This window comes from Halichoerus grypus, chromosome 7 (genome assembly GCF_964656455.1).
Source record: "Halichoerus grypus chromosome 7, mHalGry1.hap1.1, whole genome shotgun sequence".
NCBI classification, from domain to species: domain Eukaryota; kingdom Metazoa; phylum Chordata; class Mammalia; order Carnivora; family Phocidae; genus Halichoerus; species Halichoerus grypus.
In genome coordinates this window covers 149,851,024-149,875,853 of record NC_135718.1, presented here as the reverse complement: position 1 = coordinate 149,875,853, position 24,830 = coordinate 149,851,024, and the positions used below count along the sequence as shown (strand labels likewise).

Sequence of the window (24,830 nt, the reverse complement as noted above, 5' to 3'; positions counted from 1 at the left end):
GCTAAAGCCAAAATGAATGAGGATGTTCTGTTCCTGATGCTAACTCACAGAATGGGTCTGCACAAGGCTTTGGTGAATAAGCCTAGAGCTTTATTAGTTACCGCTGTATGAATGGGAGATGCTTCCCATTCTTGGGCTATAATCATGTATTATCTTTTAAGGGCCAAGAATGAATCAGCAAACTCCTACCAAAATAAAGAAGAAGATTGTCTACTTTTAATGGACACTGTCTTGAAAATCTGGTATCTAGGGGCGCCTGGGTGGCTCAGTTGGTTAGGCGTCTGCCTCCGGCTCAGGTCATGATCCCAGGGTCCTGCTTCTCCCTCTCCCACTCCCCCTGCTTGTGTTCCCTCTCTCACGCTCTCTCTCTGTCAAATAAATAAATAAAATCTTTAAAAAAAAAAAAAAGAAAATCTGATATCTAATTGTGATTTTCTACACTAATTTTCTTTTTCTTGGTCACATAATTAGCCTACTTCTTCCCTCTGTTGGTGATTTTATCAACCACATATACTCATACATAAATGTCTTATCAAAACATCCTATATATTGTGTAGATGTAAGAGTAAGATGAGGATAAATCTGACATTATGATTGTCTGATGTCATAATAAGGAAAAATCTCATATTTATATCTTTCTGTCATAATTTTTTAATCTTGCATTTTTATTTTGAAAGTTTTTTATAAGTCAGACTTAAGGGTATTCTAGAACTGGGCTCACATCTACATCTGTGTTGATGATTGCATTGTCACCCAGTGATCCCCTCAGTGAGAGCATTGTTGCAATAAAGTCTGATATGTTCTAATGTCCAAACAATAATTGACCCATGACTGTTGCTGCTACCATGTTAAATTCTTCTAATAAATTTTTTTTTTTAAAGAAATCTCTATGCACCCAATGTGGGGTCAAACTCATGACCCCGAGATCAAGAGTCGCTCACTCTACTGGCTGAGCCAGCCAGGCACTCCTGAATTCTTCTAATAGTTTAAGGACAAAACTTTTCTTCTGTGATGATAATTCATGCTGCAACATCATCTAGTCTTCCCTTGGTATGAAGCATTAGTCATATTTTTAAAGAAGTAAAACTCCCAAAGTAGAGTGTTGATACCTAAAGTGCAGTTATTTTGAGTTCAGCATGCCTGTGCCCTGGGACTCAGTTCTTGCCCCATTTTTCTCTAGTTGAACTACCGTTCAAACAGTTTTAGTCACTGTAATTGCATTGGACTCCTCTTGACACAAATGCAAATGCAAACACAGGTCTTGGATGTGGCAGTATTTGGTTATATGATGATAATAATGATCTCCAAATACACTTTTTTTTTTTTTTTTTTGCATGTCTTCCTTTCAAAAATGAAATTGAAGCTCAGATGTTAAGTAACTTTTCGAGGTCAAATAACTGCTCAGGGGCAGAACCATGATTTGAATTTAGGTATTTCGCCTCCAATTATAGTGCTTTTCCCACTATGAGAGTATTTCCCAAGTTGGTAGGCATACCACTGTGTCTGATAATCTTAAGTGACAAATGGGAAGACATTCTTATTTTAACAGTTGTCTTAGTTAAATGTGTATTAGAAAATATAATTAATTATATTTCAAAACTCTGATGTCCCAGGCTTTTGCATAGGACAGGGTTAAAGTAGTTAGCGCCATGAAAATCTATCTTAGTCAGAATTCATAAAACACAGGATATGCTCAGGCAAGTATATGGATGTTTCCAAATTCCAGTAACCGAATCTTCTGTTATATAAAATCACTGATGTTAGAGATGACATAGATCACTTATATGGCTCCTCATATAATGAGTTCTTGTATTCTTTTCAGCAAAATACTGAATTCTTTGGTCCATAAACTTTTAGTTATTTGCAAAATCAATAAGAAGACTTATTTCTCATATATAATCTATTGTAGCAATAAGAAAATGTACTTACTTATGTAAACACGGAGAAGTCTTTCTCACTGGAGAACTGCATGAAGATTTAACAAACCTGTTAAAAGTGTCAATCACATTATAATGAATTATTGATTTTTTTCTCAGATAGGTGGTGACCATGAGCAACATTCATCTCATACAAAGTTCAGTAGCTTTCCCAAGAAAAAGCCCTATCTTGTCTATTCAAGTTGCAAGAAGAACTTCAGGACTTCCAGAAGGAACCCATCCCTCTGTAAGGTCGTGGGCATGATTGGGACTAACTTTGCAAACTAGCTTATCTCACAGATATATTTGCTCATTTAAAAAACTTAAATTTTTCCTTTCAAGGCAAGCCTATGAAAATAGACCATGTGCAAAACCAAGTGCACACAATTCTCATGAAACTAGAGTATGGGATACATGCCATGACTGTCTGGTCTTAGGTTCTTTTTATCTAAATTGTCTGCTATTGCTTTGATTTCTGAGCTTCCCAATATCATTTCCTTGTATGTTCTCCCTGTAGATTCACATTGTGTCATGTGGCTTGCCATGCCCATTTATTACTTCTAGTTTACTTTTTATAGATTCTTCAGGACTTTATACATAGGTGATCAAATTGAGAAATAAGGCAGCTTATGTCTTCCTTTCCAATCCGTATGCCTTTTATTTCTTTTTCTTGCCTTATTGCTAGGGCCTCCAGTAGGGCATCGAGTAGACATGAAAGTGGACTTGTTGCCATTGTTGGGGGTGTGACATTGTGACTTATAATAAACGTATATTTGGTCTTCATCCAGTTTCTGGTACCGAGCTCCTAAACCCCTGGAATTTTCTAAGTAATGAGAGCAATAAAGGTGTCTTTTTTTGTGAGATGACTTTAGACCTCACCCAATGGCAGAGTCTGGTTGCCAGGAGGACCAACAATGTGATTGGAGGTTTGGAACTCTCAGTCCCACCTCCCTAACCATTGGGGAAGAGGAGGGGCTAGAAGTTCAGTCAGTTGCCAAAGGCCAATGAGTTAATCAATCATGCCTATGTAATGAAGCCTCCATCAAAACACAAGAGGACAGGTTCAGAGAGGTTTTGGGTTGTTGAACACATAGAGATTCGGGGAGAGTGATGCACCTGGAAGGGGCATGGAAGCTCTGTGCATTTTCTCATACCTTGTATTATGCATCTCTTCCATCTGGCTGTTCCAAAGTTATATCCTTAATAAACCATCTAGGTAAATAAAATGCTTCTACGAGTTCTATGAGCCATTCCAGCAAATTAATCAAACCTAAGGGGGGGGGTCATAGAAACCTCTGATTTATAGCCATTTGTTCAGAAGGGACAGAAGGTGACAACCTGGACTTGAAATTGGCATGTGAAGTAGAGTGGGGCAAGTCTTACAGACCCGAACCCTTAGCCTGCAGAATCTAATACTATCTCCAGATAGATAATGTCAGAATTGAGTTAAATTATAGGACACTAAGCTGGTGTCTGAGAATTACTTGGTGTTTGGGACGGGGGTGGGTTGGGGGGTAAGCCCTACACATTGGAATTGGTAATTAGAACCCATTAGGAGAGAAAGAAAACAGACTTTCACTGTAAGGATAATGTGAGCTGGTTTTTCATAGATTTCCTTTTTTGTGTTATCTATTTAATTCTCCCATCAGGGGGCGCCTGGGTGGCTCAGTCGGTTAAGCATCTGCCTTGGCTTGGGTCATGATCTCAGGGTCCTGGCATGGAGCCCCAAGTCTGAGTCCGGCTCTCTGCTCAGCAGGGGATCTGCTTCTTCCTCTCCCTCTGTGCTCTCCCTCTCTCTCTCTCAAAAAAATAAATAAAAATTTTTTGTTTATTTTTTTTAGTGTTTTATTTTTTATTTTTATTTTTTTGAAGATTTATTTATTTATTTATTTGACACAGAGAGAACCAGAGAACAACCACAAGCAGGAGGACCGGCAGGCAGGGGAGAAGCAGGCTCCCCGCTGAGCAAGGAGCTGGACGTGGGGCTCGATCCCAGGACCCTGAGATCATGACCTGAGCCGAAGGCAGACGCTCAACCAACTGAGCCACCGAGGCGCCCCAATAAAAATCTTTTAGAAAATTAATTGGGGCGCCTGGGTGGCTCAGCTGGTTGAGCGTCTGCCTTCGGCTCAGGTCATGATCCCCGAGTCCTGGGATCGAGTCCCTCATCGGGCTCCCGTGCTTCTCCCTCTCCCTCTGCCTCTCTCGCTCTCAAATAAATAAATAAATAAAATTTAAAAAAATAAAAATAAAACAATTCTCCCATTAGGCTTAGTGTTTGGGTAAAATTATTCCCATTTACAGATGAGAATACTGAGGCTCAAAGAAGTTATGTAAATCGCCACAATTATGCAGCTAGCAAGAGGCAGTCAAGACTCCAATGCCAGGGCTGTTCCAACTGTACCGATGATCCAATTTGTTGAGTGCCTGGTGCTTTATTTGATTTAAATTAGTTCATACAGTGTGCTTTAAATGTGCAGAGCACCGAACGAAAGTTATTTACTTGTATCAATCGTTCTAAAATTAAGGTGATTACCTTTGTTATCTTTTTAAGAAAGGTTTGCCAGATGTTCTTACATGGATTACTTAGAAAGATAAAAGAAAGTCACTTTCCAGATGGAAATTCATGTTCAAGCAGGGTGGTGCCTCCCATTAGGCGTCAAAGAGATGCTGAGTTTTAGTTCTTAAGGCATGAGTTTGTGTCTCCAGAGGTCATCTGTGATAACAACTACGTATCTGATGGCTCTATTTATCTGCAGTGAGGAACCCAGGATTTCCACTTGGAATACACGTTGTACTCAGGGAAGAGCACGTTGGTGGGATGCTTGCTGTTGTCTTCTTGAAGCATTATATCAGAGCATGCTCTTCCATTCTGATTTTATCAGGAGTTAGTTTATTCATTCACATTTTAAGCATTTTAGATGAGGAAATTTTCATTTTAGGTACAGGTTTTAAAAAAAATTGCGGTACATATGTATGTTCTAATCCATTCATTCTAAATCGAGGGGTAATTTGCAAAGTAAAAATCAGTTCATCTTTCTTCTTCAGATTATGAATAAATATGAAGCGGAAGGTGAAGATTGTTATAAGAAAAGAATCACAGAATGTCAGGGCTGAAAGAGACCGTGGTGGTCACCCTGTCATTGTACAGATGGGGAAACTGAAGACCAGAAAACATAAGGCACGTGTCCAAGGTTACGCAGCTACTGTCCAAGTGGCAAAGCCAGGGGTTAAACGCAGGGCTTAACCTCCAAGGCCGGCATTGTTCCCACAGGCTGCTGAACGCCAGATGAGCAGCTGGGATAGTTTACTTAAAAAAAAAAAAAAAGATTTTATCTATTTATTTGACAGAGAGAGAGCACAAGCAGGGGGAGTTGCAGGCAGAGGGAGAAGCAGGCTCCCCGCTGAGCAGGGAGCCCGACGTGGGGCTCGATCCCAGGACCCTGAGATCCTGACCTGAGCCGAAGGCAGACGCTCAACCAACTGAGCCACCTGGGCGCCCCCAGGATAATTTACTTTTAAGGACCCTTTCAACTCAGAGTCCTTTATTATTTTTTCTATTATATGTAGAATTTTATTTTTTCTACAAAAACTAACATTTGAAATATTTCATGCTATTATCTCTGAAAAAAGAAACATTTCAAATAAAAAACAATAGTTGCGGGGCACCTGGCTGCCTCAGTCAGTGGAGCATGCGACTCTTGATCTTGGGGTTGTGAGTTTGAGCCCCATGTTGAGCACATAGATGACATAAAATAAAATAAAATAAAATAAAATAGAAACAACAGGTTTTTTTTAATCCATTATAGGGCACCTGGGTGGCTCCCCTCATGCTTTCTCTCTCTCTCTCTCACTCTCTCTCTCAAATAAATAAGTCTTTAAAAAAATTAAAAAGTAAAAAATCCATTATAGGCCAGTTTAATTAGAATCACCACCACCTTTGAAGGAAAGCACTCAGAATCCGTGTGCATGTTTTAGTTAAACAGAATACTTTTGTATAACTGCTTGTGTTTTGTAAGATCCGTGTTGTCCTTCTACCACCTGTTCCATAAAGGACCTGTGATTCCCCTGCCACACTGGGGATATTTACCTGCAGTGACTCCACACATCTGTGCCTAAATGAGCAGCTCAACATTTCGATTTCTTGAGACACAAAATCCGCCTCAAAAATATAAAAAGTGTATCGCTGCTTTAAAATGTAAAATGTGCACTGCCAAGAAATGAATATACATATTCAACTTCTGAAAGCTCTATGATAAGATTATATCAAGCGACACGAATATTTTCCTTAAAAAAAAGATTTTAATTTTTCCTGGATGGTGATAGAAATCATTTCTATTTCTGTCAAATCCACCAAACTGTAGCCTCCTAGCCTGTTATCAGCTATGTCCCCAGCACCTTCTGGAGAATTACCTGGTCATGCTGATGAAAAATGCAGATTCCTGGTCCTATCCCAAAGCACTTTTCTAGTTGGGGCCCTGGGACTTTGCATTTTGGTACGCTCTCCTTCCCGCTCCCACTAAGTTTAGATCATCAGCCTGGAGAACAGGTTTTTTTTGTTGTTTTTTTTTAAGTAATCTCTACACCCAATGTGGGCTTGAAACTCATGATCCCGAGATCAAGAGTGGCACGCTCTACCACCTGAGCCAGCCAGGTGCCCCTTCATCAGCCTGAGGACAATTTAATCTTAGTTTAAACACCACTAACCACGCAGGGTGCTTCGTACTGCATTCTCTGATGATGATCATGCAATGTCTACCAAGCTCCTGCTTTGCAACCCCTTGTAGTTAGAGCTAGCCCAGCCCCTACCTACAGGCCAGTCCCCACCTAGGCTCTTGGAGCAGTCCTGTACACAGTCAGGGAGAGTTTTAGAGTGCACAGGTCCATGGCCAGGGATTGGCATTGAGAATGATGGTTCTGTAACTTCAGTATCTGTTCTGGCCCTTGTTCTCTGTGTTTGGTACGAAGTTCCAGGGAAGGGAGAGGGTGAATACTCTAGGACCCCCCTTACTTCTAGGGGGCCCACCCTCACTAGTTAGTCGGTTCATTTCACAAAGCTTACCATACAGCCCTTGCACTGAGCCTTCCCCTCCTCTTCTCCCCCAGGTCCACACAAAGGGACTGGTCAGGCAGGATCTTAAGCTTGGGCAATATTTATATCTATTCTTTAAACGATTTTATCTATCTATCTCTATGTATCTATCTAGAGAACACAAGCAGGGAGAGGGGAAGAGAGAGGGAGAGAGGGTCCCAAGCAGACACCCTGCTGAGCACAGAGCCTGACGCGGGGCTCAATCTCATGACCCTGAGATCATGACCTGAGCCAAGATCAAGAGTCAGATGCTCAACCGACTGAGCCACCCAGGCGCCCCAATATCTATTTGTTGATTGAAGAATGAAGCATTCATCATTATAACCAAAACAGACTGTTTCAGGTCTTCAAACAGATCTTAGAACTGTCTCTACACTTTAATGACACTATTTTCAGTAGCTAAATTGCCACTCAATTTAAAATATATCATCGAGGGGCGCCTGGGTGGCTCAGTCAGTTAAGCATCTGCCTTCGGCTCAGGTCATGATCTCAGGGTCCCGGGGTCAAGCCCAGAGTTGGGCTCTCTGCTCAGCGGGGAGACTGCTTCTCCCTCTACCCCTCCCCCCTGCTTGTGCGTGCGCGTGCTCTCTCTCTCTCAAATAAATAAAGAAAAATATTTAAAAAAATAAAATAAAATAAAATATATCATCAAGTCATCACCTCTAGGTATGGAAACCCACACCCTGGATCAGAAACCCTTTGAGGTTTAGGTCTCATATTTTAAAGGAACAGGTGCAGACACCAGGGGCCTCAAATCCAGTTCTCTCTGAGCTGGTGAAGGCACCTGTGGGAGGCCAGGGCTTCCGTTCACCTGCCTTGATTCCTCAAACCACATCTTCCTTTAGTGCCAAATACAGTGTCTCAGGCAGTCCTCTGCCTTTCTCAGCTCAGAATTTCTGGAACAGGGAGCACACTTTTATCTGTGACCTGTCTTTATGCAGAATAAACGATAAGTCAACAATCCTTTTTATTTCTCTGTGTCTCATAGCAGAACTTTAATGCCTAATTATTCCACAGTGCTGTTTGGGCGGGGATGACTAGCCTAAAACATCACACTCCCTTCCAAGATGCAGAGTTACTGCCAGCAAGCAGCTGTCCCGCCAGGGACCCCAGGTCTCAGCTTCCAGCGCGTGTGTGAGGGACCATGTGGCTGGTTCTCACTGCAAAATCAGGGGCAGAAGTAATGTGTGAACCCCCTGGCTGAGCTGTGTAAGTTCCTGAAACATAGCCTTTCACCTCTCTGACTGACTGTCACCGAGCTGCGTTCAGAGGATCCCGTGGAGATGACAAGGCAGAGCCACAAGGTAGAAGGAGCCTGGACCCTGAGGCGAAATTGAGCTAACCATCTTAGCAGACAGCTGTGCAGAAGAGCTGCTTGACCAGAAACATCCACTTCAAATTTGTGTGAGTGGGAAATACTTCTCGTGTGCTAAGTTACTGAGCCTTGGGATCGTTTGTTACAGCAGCTGGAGTCCATGACTCTGACTCATACAAGCATCTCCCTGAGAGTGAGGTATGAGGATGAGAAAGACAAAGCAGGGATAGAGGAGGGGACAAACCCATGGGTCACATATATAAGAACAACACGCCTAATCAGAAACCCTAGGGCCTAGAATTCCACACTTTGCACGCGGAATCAGCATCTCTAATTGTCCTGCCTAAAATCACACTGCTCAAATCTAATACTTACCAAGCTGCACTGCGCTGGCCAAGCAGGATGTCTAGAGACAAATGTGTTCGAGTCCCTCGAGTGTCTTGTGGAAGTACAGTGCCTGCCAAAGAGAAACACTCGATAAATGTTGAGTTGGATAGTTTGAGGGTCAGATATGAAATGAGTAATGACATAAGTTAAGTGTCCAAATAGGGCAATGGAAACAGATAATAGAATAGCTAATTTTGCTTACATATAGTCTATATCAGTGGTTAGTAAAGAAAGGCCGCCGTTTCTGGGTGGTTCTCACAGAACAAAGACCTGGGAACTCCCAGGTCTCCCCAAATCTTGACTCTTCCTTTCGTGGTCTTTCCCATCCAAGTCACCCTTTGCGGATCCTCCTTCTTCCTTCCTCCCCGCCCCCCATCCCTGCAGCATCCTCACATCCTCCCTCCCCGACAGCACCTGGGCTTCTGGCTCCACAAGGATGTTCCCGATTTCCCTGCTTGATTGTCAGCGCCCACTGTTCACCAGCGCTCTAGGCCCTGAACACTCTGCTCTGGCTCCTGGGACCCAGAGGGAGGAAACCAGCACCCCCTTCTCCAGCTGAGGCACCTCACACTTTCCCCTGCTGCGCACGCATTTCAAGCTCAGGCTCTGGGGAGGCTCTTCTGGGAGCAGGCATTTGGCAAGGCCCCGTGAGTCTACGGGCCTCCCAGGGGTCAGGCCTGGGTCTGGCCTATGCTTTTGAAAGCATTAGGGGCAGTTTATGTTTCAAACATATTTTGACACGCTTCAGCATGTTTCATGATCTTCAAAATGAAAAGGTGATTCCTAAGTATTCTGTAAAATTGGGACGGAGGTGGATCAGAGTGTTTACGTCTCAGGCTGCTTCCAGATTCGGTCTCGTGTGAGCAATTCTCCACTACTCGGTTCTGCCCCTTGAGGGCACCAGAGACTGCTTTACTGTACAGAGAACAGCCCCCTGGAAGGAAAGCAGACAGGTTCTGGGGAACCAGGCGGCCATCCACTGAGAACGGTCCGTGCTTGGCCGGCCAGGGAAGTCCTGCCGAGTTCTGCGTGGCGGGTAGATAACAGCCACGTTACTGGGATCACAGAAGGACCCAGAAGCCCGAGTTCCAGCTCCAGCTATGCTATCAGTGAGCTGTGTGGCCTTTCAAAAGTCACTTAACTTCCCGGGCTTTAGTTTCCTCCTGTGTAAAAGGGTGGGGTGGAGGGAGCTAACCCAAAAAGTGTCTTCCTCCAGTGTTTTAAATTGCTCTAAATAGTAAGGGAAGGGGTGCCTGGAGGGCTCAGTCGGTTAAGCGTCCGACTCTTGCTTTCAGCTCAGGTCATGATCTCAAGGTGATGAGATAAAGCCCTGCACCGTTGGTCTCCTCACTCAGTGAGGAGTCTGCTTCTCTCTGTCTCTCCCTATCTCTCTCTTCCTCAAATATATAAGTAAATCTTTAATAGTAAGGGGAAATGGGAAGTGATAGAATAGCATAGATTCTTATTTCCTTGAAACTTGGACTGTGTCCCCGCCCTGGGCACAGACCCCAGGGTGACCAGGAGCAAGTATGGCAAGAGGGCCGTGATAGGGGTGACGTGAAAGCTGTGAATGACAACACAGGGAAATGAGGAGACAAACTGGGGGTGGAGATCTCACAAGGTCTCCCTAATCCAGGATCTCAGCCAATGGTGGGAGCAGGATCTGGAGAAAGATTAAATAACCTTTGTGTAACCATCCCAAGCTGCCTAGTGGTGCGTGGAATAACAACTGTGAAGCACAGTATAACCCAAACCTGCTCAGGGGCGTTCCATCACTCACTGGCCCCGTTGCAATGTGGGCGGCTGTCTCAATAGTATTCGGAGGCCCAGGTGAGCTTTCCTTGACAATTCAGTTCCACTCCTGAGTTATGCATGATAGTTCAAATCATACCCACTCACTGGGGCGGGGAGACGAAATGCATGTATGTAACACTGTTCCTGAATGAATGAGTGAGTGAGTCAGTGAATGGGAGGGAGAGTGAGCTCTGAGTGGGAGTCTTGGCTGTGAGGAGAGTCGAGGCAATTCTGACTGAGGCATAGCCCTCTGGGGCGTTAGTCTCCAGCTTCTGAGCAGAGAGAACATGGTGGCCGGTCACTGAGGTGTAGTTCACTGCGCCCAGTGGTGTATGTAGGTTAGACTCAGAGTCCGGGGTGTGGCAGGCCACTCTGAAAAGACTCTCTATGGGAAGACCACGTTACCACTCAGCTGGGGCAGTATCAGGCATTTCACTCCTTGTTTTGTAAGGATGTCAGTTGGGACGTGGGTCAGTCAAGCAAGACAGAGGTCTGGGGAAGAAGATTGCATACGAAGAGACATCAAGGCTGTGGGATCCTTTCTGAGAGGGCGTTGCTCTCTCAATGTTCAGAGTTGACCACTCTTCCTGAAGAGCCACGAGGAAGGCAAGGACCCTGTCTTTGGTCCTGACTTTGCAAATATGCTCATTTCCAGAAAGTCCCTCTCATCAATGGAGCCACAGGCAGATAGATTTACAGAGGAGTGGGGTGTGGGGGTCAAGGACTAAATAGAAGGAATGCGGGACACGTGGGTGGTTCAGTCTGTTGAGCATCCAACTCTTGGTTTCGGCAATCTCTATTCTGCTCTCTCTCTCTAAATTTGCCTACTCTAGGTATTGTTTGTAAGTAGAGTCATACAATATTTGTCCTTTTGTGACCAACTTATTTCACTTAGCATAATTCCTCAAGGTTCATCCACGTGGTAGCACGTGTCAAAATTTCCTTCCTTTTTTGGGAGCCTGGGTGGCTCAGTTGGTGGGTGTCTGCCTTCAGCTTGGGTCATGGTCCCAGGGTCCTGGGATTGAGCCCCATGTTGGGCTCTCTGCTCGGCGGGGAGCCTGCTTCTCCCTCTCCCACTCCCCCTGCTTGTGTTCCCTCTCTCACTGTCTCTCTCTGTCAAATAAATAAACAAAATCTTTTAAAAAGTTTTTTCCTTCCTTTTTAAGGCTGAATAATATTTCACGTGTGTATACACCACATTTTATTTTGTTCTTCTTCTTATTTTTTAGATAGCGAGAGAGCATGGGGGAAGGGGCAGAGGGAAGGGAGAATCTGAAGCAGACTCCCCTCTGAGAGAGGAGCCGATGCAGGGCTTGATCTCATGACCCTGACACTTGACCAACTGAGCCACCCAGGCACCCCTATTTATCCATTCATCTACTAATGCACATTTAGGTTGTTTCTACCTTTTGGCTCTTGTGAATAATACTGCTTAAAACTTTCTTTTAATGGAAAATTCCAAACAGGTACAAAAGTAGACCAAAAAATATGATGAACCGTCTTGTACGCTTATCAACTCATCAATAAATATCAACTTATGGCCAATCCTGTTTCATCTGTATCCCCACCTGATTCTCTCATCCCATGTTATTTTGAGGCACATCATCACGCCATTACTATTCCCATTTCAAAGATGGGAAAAACTAAGGCACGGAGAGGTTAATTATCTTATCAAGGTTACAGAGCTCAAGAGAGATGGGCCAAGTGGCGGGTGGGGGCTGGCTGGCTCAGTAGGTAAAACATACAACTCTTGATCTCCGTAGTGGTGAGTTCAAGCCCCACACTGGGTGTTGAGCTTACTTAAAAAAAAAAAAAAAGAAAGAAATATAAAAAAAATTAAACTCAGGCAGTGTGACAGCTGGGCTTCTCCTCGTAAGTCTTCGCCACAATTCTGTGTGTGTATGTGTGTTCACGTATCTACATACATGCATCAGGTCAACTTTGGGCAAAATTGTACATTTGGAAAAGTTTGTCTCTGGTGCCTCTTCCTACGTCTTTCCCCACACTTGGATGCTGTGTGGGATTTGGAACAGACAGGCATTGACTTTGAAGTCTTAGTTCTTAGTTCCAAGAAGAGTCCGCGGTCTCCAACCTCCAGAGTTGTGAGAATTTAATGAGATGAGGTCAGTGTCAGTGCTGGGCACCTTCCAGCATGCGACGGGAGATCATTCTGTGTACTTTGCCCTTCCCTTCTGGGTGGTGGTGGTGGGGGCAGGCCCACCTTCCCTCCACAGAAGCAGACTTCAAGAAAACACACAGCGAGAGTGTGACTCTCAGAGCTCAACGTGTAATCGCTGCTGGGAGATTTGTATTGTGAAGTAAAGGAGTCTATCCTTTTGCTTTGCAGTGCGGGGTATGGGTGAGTACAGAACAGAGGTGGTCCGATTCCTTCTTGCCCCTGAAATCATGGATGTGTGTGTTATGTGTGTGCACAAATGTGTAAGACAGGCCTACTGACAAGCTCAGGCTTCATTCTCTGCTCCAGAGCATTACATTGTCTTTCTTTTCTGTAATTGTGACCTTTTTTTTTTTAGATTTATTTATTTTTTGAGAGAGAGAGAGAGCGAGGGCACGGTGCCGGGGGGGGGGGGCGGGGAGTGGAGGGACAAAGGGAGAGGGAGAGAAAGTCTCAAGCAGACTCTGCACTGAGCATGGAGCCTGATGCGGGGCTCGATCCCACGACGCTGAAGATCATGACCTGAGCTGAAACCAAGAGTCAGACGCTCAGCTGACTGCGCCACCCAGGCGCCCCTGTAATTGTGACCTTTAAACAAGCAACCACTTTTTCTCTTTTTCCTCTTGGTGGCTACAATAGGAGGAAAAGCTCTTTGTTGGGATCCTATCATTTTCTGGCCGAATAATGCAAAGGCACAGGATGGAGGTCTGAGCTCAGACAGGTCTTGGCAAATCTTGCTCAGCCCCTTCTGCACCTCTGTGGCCAAGCCCCTTGAGTTAATTTGGGATGGGCCAGCAAAGCTCAGTGGACAATTGAGCAGGGCTCACTGGCTGATGGCAGAGGAGTCTCAGGTAACCTCAAAATGCATCTGCGGAGGATGGGGTCGGGAGGGTCTACTGCCTCAAGTATATGGAGTGACCGCGAGAGTCTCACTGGCTGTTTCCTCTGCCTGGAATGTCCTTTTCTGACCTTGCCCATGAAAGTACTACAGTCCTTTAATGCCAAGCTGAAATATTGCCTCCCCTACAAAGCTTTCCCTACGTCACCTCCCACCTCCCACCACCACGTACCCCTGGCTGCCATAGAAAGTGACTTCTCCCACTCTGAACCCTTCGAAGCACTTTTACAGCAATATTTTGGCACTATCTGAATACCAATCTTAACTCCGTGATAGGTCAAAATGAGCTCCTCGAGAATAGGAATCTTTATTATTATTATTTTTTAAGTAGGCTCCACACCCGGCGTCAGGACGGACTCATGACCCTGAGACCACGAGTCACACACCCTACTGACTGAGCCAGCCAGGCGCACTGAGAATAGGAATTGTTTGATCTATTTCTTTCTGCTGTTCAGAGTTGTTCATGGGGCACACAGTCAGTGACTAATGTCTGTTGAATGAGCGACGTATGTCACAGCAAAGTCACATAGTAGGCACTCAATAAATGCATACGGAATGAAATAACATCCATCTCCAACAGCTGGGAAATGTAAGACTTTTCACCATACCCTTGAGGTTCAGATGGAAATCCGTTTTCTCTAACACTTTCAAGCTCCAAAATCTGTCAAAACTCCCATGGAGGGACGCCTGGGTGGCTCAGTCGGTTAAGCGGCTGCCTTCAGCCCGGGTCGTGATCCCGCGGTCCTGGGATCGAGTCCCACATCGGGCTCCCTGCTCAGCAGGGAGCCTGCTTCTCCCTCTCTCTCCTTCTGCTTGTGTTCTGTCAAATAAATAAAATCTTAAAAAAAAAAAAAAAAACTCCCATGGAAATAACTGTAAGAACTGCCTTGAAGTAGCCCCTGAGATGGTCTGAAATGGGGTTTCAGGTATTCTTAGATCCCCAAGTGTCTTCTTATTTAACAGCTTTCTCGTTCAACACCCCGACTCGTCTCCAGAGGAACTTGAGATCTCACAGAGTATGTGTCCCGTGAGAACATCTGATTACCCAGAGCTTTCCTGCTCATCAGCAGAGCGATGATTGACACTCGTAGTGGTGACCCTGCAGTTGTTCCACAAGAAACCCACATACTTTAAGGAAGTGTTACAATATCTCCAGAAACATGCTTTTTATCTTTTATTTTTTTAAGATTTTATTTATTTGACAGAGAGAGAGAGAGAGAGAGCGTGATCGAGTGAGCACAGACAGGGGGAAAAGCAGGCTCCCCGCTGAGCAGGGAGGCCAATGCGGGGCTCAATCCCAGGACCCCGGGATCCTGACCTGAGCCTAAGGCAGATGCTTCACCGACTGAGCCACCCAGGTGTCCCCAGAAACATGCTTTTTAAAACCATTTAAAAATGTACAATTCAGGGGCGCTTTGGGTGGCTCAGATGGTTAAGTGTCTGCCTTTGGCTCAGGTCATGATCCCAGAGTCCTGGGATCGAGCCCCACATCGGGCTCCTGGCTAGGCAGGAAGCCTGCTTCTCCCTCTCCCTCTGCCTCTTCCCCTGCTCATGCTCTCTCTCTCTCTCTCTCTATCTCTGTGTCTCAAATGAATAAATAAAATCTTTTAAAAAAAATGTACAATTTAGGGGCACGTGGGTGGTTCAGTCGGTGAAGCGTCTGCTGACTTCCGCTCAGGTCATGATCTTGGGGTCCTGGGATTGAGCCCCGCATGGGACTCCCTGCTCAGCGGGAAGTCTGTTTCTCCCTCTCCCTCTGCCCCTCCCTGGGCTTGTGCTCTCTCTCTAATAAATAAAATCTTAAAACAATAAAAATAAAATAAAATATACAATTCAGTGGCATTAAGCACATTCACTGTTGTACAACCACCAGCACTAGCCATCTCCAGAACTTCTTCATTATTCCAAACAGAAACTCCACCTACTCTACTATACCTCCTCCTTCCCTCCTCCCCTCAGCCCCAGATAAACTCTATTTTACTTCCTGTCTCTCCGAATATGTCTATTCTAAGGTACCGCCGTGTAAATGGAATCATACATATTTGTCCTTCTGTGACTGGCTTATTTCACTTAGCATATTCCTCATTCACGTTGTAGCAGGTGTCTGAATTACATTCTTTTTTTTTTAAAGATTTTATTTATTTATTTGACAGAGAGAGAGCACAAGTAGGCAGAGCGAGTGGCCGGCAGGGGGGCAGAGAGAAGCAGGCTCCCCATGGAGCAGAGAGCCCATGCAGGGCTCCATCCCAGGACCCTGGGATCATGACCTGAGCCGAAGGCAGACGCTTAACCGACTGAGCCACCCAGGCATCCCCGAATTTCGTACCTCTTAGGGCCAAATAATATCCATTGTATATATATACCCCACATTTTGTTTTTCCATTCATCTGTTGATGAACACTGGGGTTGCTTCTGCCCTTTGGCTATTATGACTGATGCTATGAACACAGGTGTACAAATATCTGTTCAGAAATGTGCTTTGTATCACAGTCTTATTCTCCTTGGTAAATCCTAAATCCATGGTAACGTCCCACTAACCAGAAAATTTGACTAATTGGCATAGTCCATTCCCTCGTTAGGCTCGGTGAGGACTTTTCTCGGAGCACGTGTTGGAAGCACAGTAGACAGCGATGCGGAAGGATGCCCGGCTCACAGATGGACTCGGGCCACAGCGGGCAGACCACTGGACCCCAAGAGCACATCAGTAGTGTGCCCAGCACCTACTACAGACAACCAGACCAGTGTCCAGAAATCCCATCCCACTCCTACCTTCTCCCCCACCCTGTCAGGGTTCTAGCTGTTAGACTGGCAGCTTTTCCAAAAAGGTAAGAACTTGAGGAACATTTGTTCTGAGTTAAGCTTGGCTGCAGTTACAGTGTTATCATGTACTTAACAGCTCAAATTACAGAGGCCGCCTCCGGCCAGTGAATGGCATGGCAAGGCTGCTCAGAGAGGTGGAAAATTCTGAGGCCCCTCCAGCCCTGTTTCAGGAAAAATGCTCTGAGTGGTGTGGAGAGGAGCCAGCTCGTGATGTCAAGGGATTTATAAAGGAGATTTCAAGACCTTTTAAGGGAGTGAGGCAGTTGCTGATGACGGAAAACTGCCTAAGCTGGGTCTGGATAAGGCCTCAACACTTCATTTGCCAGTTGTCCTGAAATGCCTGTAATTTTCAAAAAACATATTGTGCCACTCCCTTTGCATGCAGTTCAAAAGGCAACATTAGGTTGTGGGGAGAGGAACCTGTTAAGGTGATCAGAGTCTGGGGTCACGGAAACTGAGCTCTCAGAGCGTGCGAAGCCCAAAGTGGGTGATCTGGGACCTGGGAGGGAAGATTAAATGCCCGAACACACCTGGGTGCATTGCACACCTATATCTGGGTGCATTGCACACCTGTATTTTTCTTTCTTTCTTGTTTTTGTTTTGTTTTTTTAAAGCACACAATTGGGGGGTCTGGAGGAAACTTATTTTTTGAGCAGCTACAAAGCTGCTTAGCAGCTTTGCACCTCCAAAGTGTGATCTGAAAATAAAATATTTACTTACATTGCACTTCCAAGTGTTTCCATAGTCTTGTCAAAATGGTCAGGCCTTCCCCGCCCCCCCCCCATGGCTTCTTATCTTAAGAATGTGGGTTTTATAAAGAGGAACCAAGATCGATTACAACCACAGAGTAGATTGAGTGGAGCAGATAAGCTCCAACTCTAACAGCTGGGCTTACTTTGTGTTTTAAATAGATAATGAAGGAAAATAGTCCCAGATTTAGGAACAGAGATCTAAGTTTGGAGGAATAAAAGTGAAGGTCCTAAAACCAACTTTGTGCGGAGCAGCTAAACTAGAGAAAATTCTCCTTGCCATCACGGAGCACTAACACAAACAAACCACACAAAACCAAACGGAAGACCATACAAATAATACTCAAATTGTCACCCAATGGGAAGGCCCGAGGCTAAAGCGGAATAGAAGCAAGAATTAGGAAGCATCTGGAAGCAAGCGATGGGGAGGTACTTTGGGGCCCACCATCCTGAAGGGAAACTGGTTGCATCTCTGTTTTCATTATCCTTTATTTGTGGGTACGGGAGAACACACTCTCGTGATAATGGAAAACCCAATCATCTGCTTTAGCGCCAATTTCTCAGTTGTAGCTGAAATAAAAGGGTCAGGGGACATATGTTGTTTCCTTTTTCTTTTCTGAGGGGTGATCTTTCTGAATTAGCACCCCGGGTCACATCCCCGTTCAAATGTTTCCCACGGAGGAGGGCCGTCCTGGCAGCCTGGTGTTGATGGCGTGTCTGCACACTACTCCCAGATTCTGGGGCCAGCCTCACCTCCAAGGGCACTCGCTTGCAGGCCTCTCCCTCCGGGGAGCTGGTCCCCTCACTGTCTCCCGAAGACACTTCGTAGATTAATGTCTCTACGGACCTGTCTCCACATCTTCCTCGCTCCTCCTGCTGTGTTATTAAATCCTTTTCCTGTTGCAGACCGGACTCGAGCCTCACCTCCCTCTTGAAGCCTTCCCTTCCCTCCCAGGATTCTTTTTATGCTCAGATCACACATTACCTTCCACCCTTCAAAAAGTGTCTCCTTGCGGTGTATACCTCTCTGACACCCCCTGCCCCCCAAACGAAGAAAATATTGTTAGTTTTTGTCAAATATGATTGTATTGCCTTTGATCAAAAGGCTCTTTGGCAAAAAGCTATTGAATTAATAAAAATTTCTCACCTGAAATATTAAACAGGGCCAAGAAACACAGCTGTTAGCTTGAAAAGGAAATCTGAATTCAAAAAGCAAGGAATCGTCACACCATCCGGGAGAGATTAGAAGAATCTCCATGAGAAAGGGAGCTCAGACCCTGCCTGGCACCCAACCTTCTGCCTTCAATTGAAAATTCGGCAGACCCATCGCTTCTTGGCCTTTCAGCTAAGATCAAGTGCAAAATTCTGCAGCCAGTGCTCCTTTCTTAAGATCTCACTCCACGAGTGTTCCAAGAGAAAGACAACTGTGAGGCAGCGTGCAGACCCTCCCAGAATGTCCCAGACCTTCAATACTATTTGTTTTTTGCCTCTCGGGTCCAGGGATGGGTGGGAAAGCGCTCCAGAAGGCCAGAGGGCAGGAGCTGCAGCCGGCCTCCCCACAGCTCCGGTCTTCCTGCCTTGTTCCCCTGCACTGGCCAGTTGTGCGGCCAAGCCTGGAGCACAGACCTCCGTGTGGAAGTCGATTTGAAAGAGTATTCAATTTACAAAAACGTAACATGCATAATTTTGTCGACAGAGGCTCACATTTAAAACAAATAAATGGGAAATGTGGCCTGCCCTTGGCATAGGGGCGTGAGTCACAGGAGTCAGTTTTAAGGGGAAAAAATAATGTAGGCCAGGATCAGAATGTGTGAGATCTTTAGGATCATCTTTCTTATGGGGCAAACATCCCAAATTACTGCTTATGTAATAAAACATCATAATAAACCATTGGATTGGGGCGCCTGGGAGGCTCAGTCGTTAAGCGTCTGCCTTGGGCCCAGGTCATGATCCGCATCGGGCTCCCTGCTCAGTGGGAAGCCTGCTTCTCCCTCTCCCACTCGCCTGCTTGTGTTCCCTCTCTCGCTGTGTCTCTCTCTGTCAAATAAATAAATAAAATCTTTAAAAAACAAACAAAAAACCATTGGATTAGACACGATTAGTGATAGGATTTTTTTTTTTTTTTTGCACAGAAATCACTTAATATCTTTATTGCCACCTTTTAAAATGGGCTAATGAGCAGGTGACAGCACAGTATGATGGAGAGAACACTGGACCAGGTTTTTTTTTTTTTTTTTACAGCCAGGATTCTAGTCCTGCCTTTGCCATGAACTGAGATCTTAGGCAATCTGGGCTTTGGTTTCTCTGCTGTCAAATAAGAGATTTCAAGGATCTGTACTGGTTTTTCCAGTTCTAAAATCTTATGCCAATATTATTTTATCATGTATTTGTAGGCCCACCCTAGATATCTTTGCAAGTTTTTTATGTGAAACTTTCATTTATTTATCATGAATAAATTCACCATTCTATAAAGTTAAAAAAAAAGTAAAAAAAAAAACCAAAACCAGAGAAACCCAAACCCAAAACAAAAAACCCAACTCTTCAGTCCTTTGTTTCAGCAGATTTGAGCTCAGATTGAGTTCTGAACCCTGAATTCTGAGTTCTCTCCCCTACTGCAATAGCTTTGAACAAAGTCTTCCTTGTCTACTGAGGAAAAAAAAGGAGGCTAATGATTTCTAGCTCTCTATGCCCCAGGAGACATCTTCAACTTAAAAACAATGCCATGAGAAAAGAATCTGAACTTTATGGAGCTACATGTTATCTAGCAGGAGGAAATCATTATGTGTTCTTAATATCTGATATGATTTCTACAAAGAGTTTGAGTTCTATCCATGTGTGTATCTGAGCAGTACTGGGCAAGCTGACATCATCTACATTCTTTGTTGGTTAAACTCACAGAAGGATTCACAGGACTGATTGCTCTACGACCTATACAAGTTACTTCCCTCTCTTAGTTTCCTCATCTGTAAAATGGGTATACTGATTGTACTTACCTCATATGGCCAAGTAAGACAATGCACAGGAAGTACATTGAGAAGCAGGTGTTTTACGACCAAAGGCAAATGAATTTTCTCAGTTCCAAATATGTGTTAAAAATAGTTTGTTGTCAATTTACTTATAAGCCATCATTGTATAAGGAAAAGATCACTGAGATAGGAGCTCTAGTTTATAGTGAGGTCTAGGCAAACTACTTACTCTCCCCAGGTTTCTGTTTCTTTGAGGTGGATTAGGGGCACCTGGGTGGCTCAGTCAGTTGGGCGGCTGACTTTGGCTCAGGTCATGATCTCGGGGTCCTGGGATTGAGCCCTGTGTTGGACTCCTAGCACAGCAGGGTGTCTGCTTCTCCCTCTCTTTCTCCCTCTGTTCCTCCCCCTGCTCATGCTCTCTCTCTCTCATAAATGGATAAAATCTTAAAAAAAAAAAAAGGTCACTTACTAAAAAAAAGGGGGGGAGCTGGATTAGAGAACCTCTGAGTAACTTCCAGTTCTAAAGGGACTTAGGAATTTTTTTTCAATTCATTTTTAAACAGTTTTAATACAATTTAACATAGCAAGTATTACACGCTTTAGCAATTTATATTTTAATTAAATGTACTTCAGATTAAAATTGTATTATGCAGTGTTTAAATACAGAAGGATATGGAAAGTGATAAAACTTGATTCGTTTAAAAAATAGATTTGGAAATGCTGTGGGAAATTCAATTATATTTAAAGGTGCAAAAACAAGATTGAAATCACTGCTAAAAAATAAGGAAATTTACTTTGGATGTCCATTGTTTCTGGAAGAAGGGTGTTTTTTTGCCTGTGTGGCTCTGACGTATTAGGTGGAGGCCAAAGCAGAGAACAACCTCTTCTTTTTGGAACATTTCATCTAAGTGAAGTGGAAAGAATATAGCTTAGCAACAATATACATCTAAATAAAACATGGACCCTGAATTTGATATGCATCTCGTTTGCAGTAAGAAGACTTTCGTGGCAATCCAGGCCACGATGGAAACGCCTTGTGGCATAGAAATGGATTCAAATTCTGGCTCCTCTCCTTTCTAAGTGTGTGAACTTGGGAGAGTTCGTAACCCATCTGTGCCTCAGTTTCTTCAAAAATGTGACGACCCTTAGGAGTATTGTCAATATTAAATGAGATAATACATGTAAGGCTCTAAGAACAATGCCTGACACATAGAAAAAGCTCAGTGAACATTAGCTATTATTATTCGACTCCATAAATTACTACTAGATGTCTACTACGGAGTAGTCACTGTATTAGACCCTGAAATATCTTTGGGGTTTCAGCTTTTTGTGTCTGGTCTACCATGTGTTACAGAGTTAGATAGGAAATTCCAAAAATTCAGCAGTCCAATGGGACCCAAGGAAATCTAGAAAAAAGGCCCTTTGGAGTCAAAAGACTTTAAATTCAGGAGGGAAAAGGAGATGTCAATGAGTAGTTGCTTGAGGTCTTGCCTTGAGGTTGTGGAGTTCTGCGCCAGGTTTTAGAGAGCACATTAGGATGCATATATTAAAACTACGGTGGCATTCAAAGAGTCAGATATGCCTAATTAGACTTTCATGTTCTGTATTTATAAAGATGTTAGTGGTACGTTTCCTCAGTGCAAATGATTTTTGGCTCTTACTAATATTTATGACTATAATAAACTCTACACAGCATAAAGTATGTGATGAATTTGTTCTAGTCATCAGCTTGCTTTTATTTAAGGGGATATCCCAGAAGATGCTACATCTTGACAAGTACTTTCAGCAGATAGGGAGTAAACAAAATTTAGGCAAGGACAATTGTACTTTAGCACTATGAGACAAAATGAGAAATAGAATTATAGCAGTAAGGCACTCCGTTATATAAATTTATCATGGAAACGGCGTAGGAAGATACACCTTTTGCAAGCGATACTGTGTTGCTTTGTGGGGATTCCAAGCCTTGCCCATGTAACCATCAACGACATTTGGTTTGAGAGTTTCCTTGGGTGGATGTGTCCACAGGGCATCAAAAGCAGGTTGAGGGTGATGAATTCAACCTTCGGGAGCTGACCATTCGGTCTCAGTGATCTCAGGTTGGACTGGCGTTGGCACCAGCTTGTTTGGTTGCTTTTGGTGACTTTGGGGTAATGTGAAGGCACAGAAAATCATAGTTATCCTGTACGACTACCTATGAGGTTTCGGCAGGTACATATGGCACATACTCCTCTGACCCTTTCATTTGCACGTTCCGCAAGGCAAAAGCTCTTGATGTCAAAAGGGTCTCTTCTTAACAATAGGCAAATTGGCTGAAGCATTTAGGAAGGAAGAATAGAACAGTCAGAAATAACTTGGAAGTTCATCTTGTCCATACCCAGTTACAGAAGGTTTAATTAAGAAAAATAAAAAGGCTGAGGATTCTCTTGTCCTTAGTATTCCTTTTTTTTTGGCCTACTCCGTTTCCACGGGCTGATGGATTTTAATATTAAAACCTTTCCAAAAGGCATTCCCCAGGCCCCATTACACAAGCCACAAATCACCGCTCCGAAGAACAAAAAGCGCCCGCGATGGGCCCCCACTGGGTACAGTCTTGATTCTCCAGGGAAAGGGAACTCTCAGAATTAGTGATTTGGATGTATTTGGGACAGGACTCGGGCCTTCCTCGGAGAACATACACACACAATAAACACCACCCCTCCCCCCCCCAACAAAAACAAAACATCCAAGGCGCTGCGGCAGCGGCTGACCCTCGGCAGCTCGGCTCCGAACGTGACCGTAAAAACAGAAGCAGGGCTGAGCCCGGGCTGAGGGCACAGCTCGCGGGCCGGGCTGCAGGGTTCGCGGGCCGGGCAGGGCGGGCACCGCGCTCCCGGGCACTTTCACCTGCTCGGCGGGCGGGCGGCGCGGGGCGGGCGCGGGGCGGGGCCTAGGAGCCCGCGGGAGGAGCCGGCCCGGGTCCCGCCCCGCAGGAGGAGCGGCTCGCCGGCGGCCGATCCAGCGTCTCCGTGACAGGCACCCCGCTCCGCCGCCGCCGCCGCCGCCGCTGCCGCCGCCGCCTTTTCTTCCTCGTCCCGGGCAACCGCCGCGCCGGGTCCCGCTTCGGGCCGCGCGCCCACCGCTCCCCTCCCCCGGCCCGGCGCCGCCCGCTCCCGCCGCCGCCGTCCTCCTCGCCCGCAGGAATCGCGCGGCCACAGCGCCGCCCGCAGCCGCGCAGCCCGCTGCCGTCCGGCCCTCGGCGCCGCTCGGGTCCCGGCTCCCGCGGCCGCCGCGCGCGCCTTCCCTCCCCTCCCTTCCCCTCCCCTCCTCACCCCTCCCGGGTCTGGCCAGTCCCTTCCCGCCGCCGCCTCTGGAGGAGCCGGTCCCCCGCGGGTCACCACCATGCCCAGCAAAACCAAGTACAACCTTGTGGACGATGGGCACGACCTGCGGATCCCCTTGCACAACGAGGACGCCTTCCAGCACGGCATCTGCTTCGAGGCCAAGGTGAGGGCCCCCCCGGGGGGGGGGCAATGCAGGGGAGGCGGCACGTCCGAGCGGACGCGGGGCTGGCGGGCCAGGCTGATGTGGGGGGCCTTTCTGGTAGGGAGGTGACTCCCCTTGTCGGGACTGAATTCCGCGGGCTCCTGCCCAGAAGTGCTACAGAGCAGCTGCGAAGTTTGGGCGGTATTGCTTTGCCCCCTCCTCCCACCTGCAGACGCCCCCATCCTCACCTCTCCGGACTGCCTGACTTCCTGATCCCTTCTTCCGAGCTGGAGAAGCCAGCGGGGGAGCGCTGCCTGGACCCCTGGTTCTTTAGAATCGCTTTAGGAAAGCTCTGGTGTTATTTACCTGCTGGGATCCCATGGGAGAGGTGCTTTCAGGAAGGTTTTTTTTTTTTTTTTTTAAAGGGGGAATGCCTACTTCCTGATTGAGGAAAATAATACAGGGGTGTTTTTGTTTTAGATTCCAGGTACCCGGGTCCAGGTGTCAGTCACTTCTTAATTGCCTTATTTGCCACGACTCCTTTGCAAGTGCCAGTCATTGAAGGGGGAGGGGTGAAAGCTGCCCATTTGCTCGTTTTGTGGCGTAATGTTAAGTTTCAGCAGCTAGTAGGGGACGGCTTTTGAAGAATTTAGCGGGGATGACTGGAATTTTCAGCGCCGAGGCCAGAGCCCCGGGTCCGTCTTTGGGGAGGGGGCGGGGCGCAAGCCTCGGGACTGGACTGGGAGGTGCGCGATAAGCCTGGCCCTCTGAGATGCACTTCCCAGAGGGAGGCGTTCTGGTTCCCGCAATCACAGCTGGGGCTCCCGCTGCCCATCGCTTGCGGAAAGTGCTCTTCCTTCATGCCACCTGACCCCAAAGACCCAGAGTTTCTCAGCACCTGCAGTGTGCCTGTCGCTGATAAGTGACAGAAGGTATTGCCCCTCCAAGTAGGTTTGTTTTTTAGGTTCTTGCTGATTTTGAAAAGACAGTACTTTCGATGTGGAGACAGTTTTACTCTTCGTTCCCTTTTTCCTTCATGACTCTGAAGATGCATGGCGTTATCTCAGGCAAGGATGATTCCATCAGGTGGCTATTTCCTTCAATTTGTGAAACATCTTTCAAGTGTCTGATATGTGCCCAGTGCAATCAGTTATCTTTAGATTTTTTTTTTTTCCTTCTCATGGGGATGTGTGAATTGGTGAATCTTAACTCCCCCCCCATAACCTTCCCCCAACCGTATTTGCTAGAGCTAGGA

General features: G+C 45.7%; 1 protein-coding gene across 6 annotated transcripts in view; it reads left to right on the top strand.

Annotated features, from left to right (window-relative positions):
* Positions 1 to 24,830, top strand: part of NOS1AP (nitric oxide synthase 1 adaptor protein) — a 288,491-nt gene that overhangs the window by 5,109 nt on the left and 258,552 nt on the right. For 2 of the 6 annotated variants that reach the window (XM_078078428.1, XM_036103514.2), the window contains exon 1: positions 23,118 to 23,596. The exons of 1 other annotated variant lie outside the window; for it this stretch is intronic. In XM_078078428.1, the coding sequence (XP_077934554.1) occupies positions 23,492 to 23,596 (105 nt within the window). In that variant the 5' untranslated portion in view covers positions 23,118 to 23,491. Of the gene's footprint in view, positions 1 to 23,115; positions 23,597 to 24,830 lie in introns of those variants that run through there. 3 more of the 6 variants (XM_078078427.1, XM_036103515.2, XM_078078429.1) reach the window with 3 other exon arrangements.